The sequence below is a fragment of the Acyrthosiphon pisum genome, chromosome A2, assembly GCF_005508785.2.
Source record: "Acyrthosiphon pisum isolate AL4f chromosome A2, pea_aphid_22Mar2018_4r6ur, whole genome shotgun sequence".
Lineage (NCBI taxonomy): Eukaryota > Metazoa > Arthropoda > Insecta > Hemiptera > Aphididae > Acyrthosiphon > Acyrthosiphon pisum.
In genome coordinates this window covers 76,713,337-76,719,896 of record NC_042495.1, presented here as the reverse complement: position 1 = coordinate 76,719,896, position 6,560 = coordinate 76,713,337, and the positions used below count along the sequence as shown (strand labels likewise).

The 6,560-nt window shown below is 29.4% G+C and overlaps 3 protein-coding genes across 3 annotated transcripts in view; 1 reads left to right on the top strand and 2 right to left on the bottom strand.

Moving 5' to 3' along the window:
• Positions 1-6,560, bottom strand: part of LOC100169038 (ARF GTPase-activating protein GIT2) — a 21,269-nt gene that overhangs the window by 7,894 nt on the left and 6,815 nt on the right. The window lies entirely within an intron of this gene.
• ACYPI44516 (uncharacterized LOC100574827) lies at positions 1,595-2,429 on the top strand. Its single transcript, NM_001246079.2, is given in 1 exon segment — positions 1,595-2,429. A coding segment is annotated over 1 exon segment (432 nt). The 5' UTR covers positions 1,595-1,842; the 3' UTR covers positions 2,275-2,429.
• On the bottom strand, positions 3,291-4,431 carry LOC100574981. Its single transcript, XM_003246382.4, has 2 exons — positions 4,095-4,431; positions 3,291-3,999 (listed from the first exon to the last, which is right to left on the bottom strand). Exons 1-2 carry the CDS (start codon positions 4,166-4,168, stop codon positions 3,675-3,677), a joined length of 399 nt encoding a protein of 132 aa, XP_003246430.1. The 5' UTR covers positions 4,169-4,431; the 3' UTR covers positions 3,291-3,674.

Below are 6,560 nucleotides of genomic sequence, written 5' to 3'. Positions count from 1 at the left end.
GATTAAATAATAATCAAAATATATAAATAATTATTAAATCTATGGTAAGAAAAATTATGATTTGATCACGTGCATTTTGATAAAAATGCAGAATGATGCAGCGTCCCGTGCGTGCCTCTTCAAAATGAAATAGGGGTACGCTAAAATTTCTGACAAATTATTGGGGTACTCCGTCCCCCTGCGTCCCCCCCCCCCCAAGTCGAGCACTGGACCTCTATTTATCTGTACATGGCTCACTAAACGTGATTAGAATTTCAAAGTCTGTCTGCATTTCTACACTTGCATTTATTTGTTTTGCAAAGCTGCGTACAAATGCATCGTTAATATTAATTAATACTTTAATATAAGGTATATAATTATAATCATTATTATAATTGTTTTAAACAAAATATTCATTATATAATAAACTAGCTGATCCTGTGCACTTCGTTAGCCGTTGCCCGTTCAATGCCCCAACTCTATATGACTCAAACTTTGTTCAATTTTTTATTTAATAATCGGTGTAGATATGGTGTTCAAAACTTATCTTAACTTTTCCGTTGCCAGGAATAAAAATTCTGATTGGCAGCAGTATAGTATCAAGTAGGCGGTATATCGCGGATCCCGTGCAGTTAGTACGTTATAATAGTTAGTGTCTGATTTAACTCTAATGTATCCAGAGGTTATAGTGAGGAGGGGCGCAGGGGGACTCAGTTCCCTACCGTGGACGGCGGTTAAAAATCGTCCCCTTTAACAAATTAGGATTTTGTGCATTAGACATTATACATACAATTATGTATGGAACGCTTAAGACTACATTAAATGGAGACACTAGTCCCCACTGGAAATTTTTCCCACTTTAAGCTCTGAATGTATCAAATAGTTATACCAAGGTTGTCGTTTTACTTAATTCCACGGTGGATTAATATAATCAATTATATCAAAATCCTAACCTAACCTACCCGTACTAAAATCCAGTGAATAAAAAAACAAATTTAACCCTTTTTTAATTGGTCTATCTTTTGCCCAGAGGTGTAATCTACACACAGTATTAGCCAAATCGGCCCAGTCGTTCTCGATTGATGAATTACCATACATTTTTGACACCATTTTTATATACATATAGGTACCTAATACACTAATACCTAATAAAATTGTAATTAATTTTTTTTTAGTTTTCCTTTTCAATAAATTTTATTTAATTTTTAGCAATAATAAATTGAATAAAAAATAATTTGTTTGGATTCATGGTTCAAATTACCTGAGCTGGACCAAATTAATCGGACAATGCATAGCTACTCGTAAAAAAGAAGATGAAATAATAAGTATCAAAAATAATTCACTACTCACGTGGGAAAATAAAGTTAAATGTGTTGGGGAGGGGGGTAATCTTGTTTGATGAGATTTCACAAAGACGAGTGTTGAAGTACACATATATACAGAAGCTAAAAGTAAATAATAATAAGATCGGATTTATAATATATACATTTATATTATATATCGTATCATTATACTTATTATTATATTATATTATTAAATTACCTCTGTACTGCTCGCATAATCACAAAAACCTACCAATAGCAACGCATTACCTACTGCGTATTAGTGTCCGGCTAGTATTTTATAAAGTGGAAAAAGAAGGACTTTAAATTTGCCGATATTATCAATATAGTATTATAATATTATTATTGCATGCATTATGTGGTAAGACATTTTAATCACGATTTGGTGTTTTATCATTTATAACTGCGGAGGCTCTAGCGAAAAGTGTTTACAAGACCGCTAGCTAATATATTTTATTTTAATTCTAAAATAATACAACGCATAATATTAGGTATATACTATATTACATATTATATCACGATGAATTTGTTGTTTTTTTTGCTGGTCGTTTGCATAGCTATGATGGTAGCATACGGGAGAAATTCGATTCGAACTTCAACCAGGAGTCCGCTACAAATATCACACGCAAATATTAAAATGGATTCTGAAGGTAAAAATAGTATCAATAATAATTATATATTATACTCACGGAAAAACAGTGCTGCAAAAACCACATACGACGCTGTGAATAAGAGATGGACACGGAAAATATCTACGCAGAAAATCAAGGAACCCAAAATGATTAACAAGGATGGCTTAAACATTCAAAATCGTATCGCTAATAATACCATTTCCATAAGGGAGAACATCCAAATGGCTTTGATAAGACCCAAGTTGAGGCAAGTTAAGTGTCCAGAAGGGATGGTTCGAGACAACAGAGGAGAATGCGCCTTTAAGTTTTCCGAATATTGAAAACATGGTATGCGTTAAATCCTAAATAGGATATTGTAATCAATTTACATCTGTAGAAAATTAATTTTTTTTTTTGTAAATTATTTGTTTAAAACGATAACATATCTATCAATGTCAACACATACGATTATAATAAAGTCGCTTCTATACTAAAAGTTTTTGAATATTTATTATTATTTATTTAAACTTACTGAATAAGTATTAATATTGTTGGAATGACAAATTCATTGTCAATATAATTTATTACCAAATCAATGATTGATGTTTATTTTAAAATATAATAAACAAGAATCGTACACATTTTAATTTTAATTCATAATTATGGCTCAGCTATAAATATTACCTACAGTAGCGTATCTATACGCTTTTAAAGGATTTTTTCAAGGTGGAGGATATTTAATTTTTAATAAACATTCAGTACCTTTATATATATAAAGTTCATATTATTATTATCGCATGTCTAAATAAATTCTTATTTCACAACTGAAAAATCAATTATAAAGTGTCATCATTGGGTGACTTCTTTACTCACTTCATTTTTATTTTTTGTGTATACTGTTATCTGTCTCTTATCATATATACTTATTATGTCATGCGATATAGATTGTATATTTGGAATTAAAATAAAAAAATAATATATTTATTATTATAAATGTTGTATTATGTACTAAATCTGGTCTCCTGATATGACGTCTCCCCATATATATAGAGTTTTAATCGTTTTATTGTTTTCAATAATTTTCATTATATCAAATATAACATTGCGTGTAAATAACATTAAAAATAATTGTGTGTATTACAGAAATGTAAAAATTTGATTTACAATATTGTTAACGTTCAAACATTGTTTTACCCATCACCCATGCACAGATATGTATAATAAACTAGATTGCTAACTGCTGCATCCTACTAATGTGTTTAGTTGAAGCAGACAGCAGCCATTTAATTCGAGGCCTATGGGCTTTATCACGGCCTTAGATTTGTTTGATGAGGAAGCTGATAAAAAAAATAAATTATTAAATTATAAAACAAATTTTTATTGCACGTTATTTTTCTTATTTAAACAAATTTTGTATCTAAATATCAATAACAATTTTTAACATAGTTTATTCAGATAGGTTAACAATTTTTACATGTTATAAAATAAAATGGTTTTACTGAGTTTCTGTCGTTTACTAGCAGTTTTCATAATCGAGGTTGTTATTATTTTACTGTAAGAATATAATCTCACGTTAAGATAGGTTCTGGTTACTTTATTTATAATATCGATTTTGTGAGGTCTTGCCAATAAATCTGTTGTAATTCCAGCAAGCATCACATTCTGGAAATAGCGTGGTGTCTGTCGCCAGTGAGTTTTGGACATTTATCATAATTTTTAAATCCATATTTTTAATAAACATTTATTTTTTATCCACCATAATGGTTTTAAATAATGTATCTGTCAATTCAACAATTTTGTATACCCCATCAGAAGCATACTTCAAACCGCCTCTGTTTTTCATAATTGTACAATATTTTGGTGTGGTATTATTTTGATAAACGTGATCATTTTCAATGTATGGATCTGTAATAGCTTCAATACAACCATCACATTTCAAAGTTGGGATTAGTTTTTTAACAATATATCCACTTATGTAATATAATATATTTTCAATAGTGATGCTATTAAAATCTAATTTATTGTCGGGTTTATTGTACTGTTCTGCAATCTCATCGATTGGAAATCTATAATTAAAAACAAAATATCAAACACATTATTATAAGAGTATTTCAGTAGAGCTAATTATTTTTGATAACTTTTTTGTAAAGTATTTAGTTACCTAAATAATTTTGTAGTTGAACCAACAACCCTGTCCTTGCTACTGCATTCATCAGCACAGCACTTATATGGCATAATTGGAAAAATAGCATAAAAATATTAAGTCTCAAAACAATATACCTATTGCAAAAAACAGAATTCAACAGTGTCAACTACTCATTACTCAGTTTTGAGTTTTCACAGTACACAAGTCAACAGACAACAACTGACAATTAATGATAAAAATTGATAAGGCAAAATCTACATCGGCCTAGATTAAAATGGCGGATAATAACTTCGCATATTATCATCAGGTAGCAATCTAGTTTATTATACATATCTGTGATTTTGGTTTAATTATTCGGATTTGTTAATACGTGTTCAGTTGCATATTCGTCAAACATTTTTTTTAAATGGAGGTACATTGAGTTTTTGATGCAAACATTTTTATCATTTTAGGCTATAGTCATATATCTAGTTATATTTGCACAGTCTGTGATCATGAGCTATTATATTGTACGTTCACTTTCAACATTGGAAATCGGACAAAACTGTCTACAAGCAATATGAAATAATTAGACACTTAGGTACCATGAATAAATGCTTATGAATAAATGGTAATCTCATATTATCACCTGGGTCACTCGTCACTGTAATGGATGGTGTTAAATTGTAATTCAATTATCATTGTAAAAGAAAAGCGATTCTGAGCGAAAACGGTCAGTACGCCTATGATCTTACTAAGTATATATTATGATAATATTATTGTGATTAAAGTAATTTATATATAACCTATTTACGTGGAACCTTGTTTTAAATTTTCAAGCTATAAAAGTTGAACACTTTCAACTACAAAATAATGATTAAATTTTTAAAAATTCGAAATTAAAATGCTTATAAAAAAAATTTAGTAGTATTTTAATATTTTTCAATTGAAATTGTAACAATATATCAGGAGCCTTGCATTAAATTTTCATGCTTTTTTATCCAACAAATACAATTTTATTGATATTTATAGAAAAAAAAAAAACTAAAAAAATTGGAAACGGAAAATGTTCCCAAACAGCTTAAAATAAGTCAAACTATTTTTAAAAAAGGTATGGTGTATAGTACCAACTAGATTTATCAGAAAAGAACTGATGAAGAAAATCTAAGAATTTTTACTGTCCTAAAAGGTTAGGTGACCAGTGGCGCAACTAGGGCTGAAATTTTGGGGGGGCTGTACCCTCCACCTGACATTACATGAAAAGTAACCCCCACACCCCCATATATATTCACTTAAAAATATAAAAAAATCATACAAACAAAATCAACTATTTATTTACTCAAGTATTTAATTATATCTTATTTTTTAACATTTTTTATTTTTATTCAGAACTTTTAGTACTAGACTATTATTGTTCGACAATTACTTAGTGCTTAATATATGACATTAATAAGAAAAAGAAAAGAAAAAAAATTGTTTATAATATGACAGAGATAAGAATTTTTTATTTTTATTTTTATTAGCTATTAGTATAAACTATTATAGCTCAAAATGTACAAACTATACCCACAAATTCGTTAGGTTAAATCGGTGACAAATTAATAGTGAACGGTTACTACAAAAAATTAACCGGTGGTAAAGTATTTCCACCATATATTCATTTGATAATAGCTATCCCCCTTCTACAACAAAATAATTATCTTTTATTATGTTATCATTGTTTGTTAAATTAATATTGATAACATGTGCATTAATTAGGGGAGGTAATATTGGGAGAGGGGATTATCAATTGTAACCGTCCATTGGAGATGGTCACAAAAAAGTGTGATCGGTTTGTAACCAAAGTGATCGGTTTGGTAAAACGAATTTCTTTTTTATCACCGATCCTAGTTTTAAGGGGAAATAGTCACCGATTACAAGTAACGAATTTCCGGTACATTATACAACAGGCGCGTATCCAGAATTTTATTTCTGGAGGGGCTGATGAACATTTATAAACATAGTAATACAGTAAAACAAAAAAATAATATTTAATGATTTAAAACACAATATATACAAATACAATGTAGGTATTAGGTAGGTACTATATAACAAGTTTTAATCGTCTAGTTCGTCCACTATTGGCAAACTTGTCTAAAACCATATCGTCAGTTGTTCAAATATTTCTATGAATATTTAGTAATGCTAAACCAACAAGACGATTCTCTGAAGTTGAGTTTCTCAAATATGTTTTTAATCTTCGCAGTGTTGAAAAACTGCGTTCAGCTGATGCAGTTGACACGGGAAGTATGGCAAGTATTTTCAGCAGTTGGTAGATATTGGGATATAGAGTTTTATCACAATAAATTAAAGCGTCTGTGGAGGTGGAAGGTCTTGATGATGGGTTCTACTGAGTCCATTTAGATATCCATAAATCATACACAGCCTCAACTGTATCTTTAAACCTGGCAAATCATCCATGTAAAAATCACTGCTTCACGATAAATAAAAATGATTTATTAA

Coding starts and splice junctions, on each gene's coding strand:
- LOC100574981 (XM_003246382.4), bottom strand. CDS start 4,168: ATGCCATATAAGTGCTGTGCTGATGAATGCAGTAGCAAGGACAGGGTT. Junction 4,000..4,094: donor TCAACTACAAAATTATTTAG/GTAACTAAATAC, acceptor TTTTAATTATAG/ATTTCCAATCGATGAGATTG.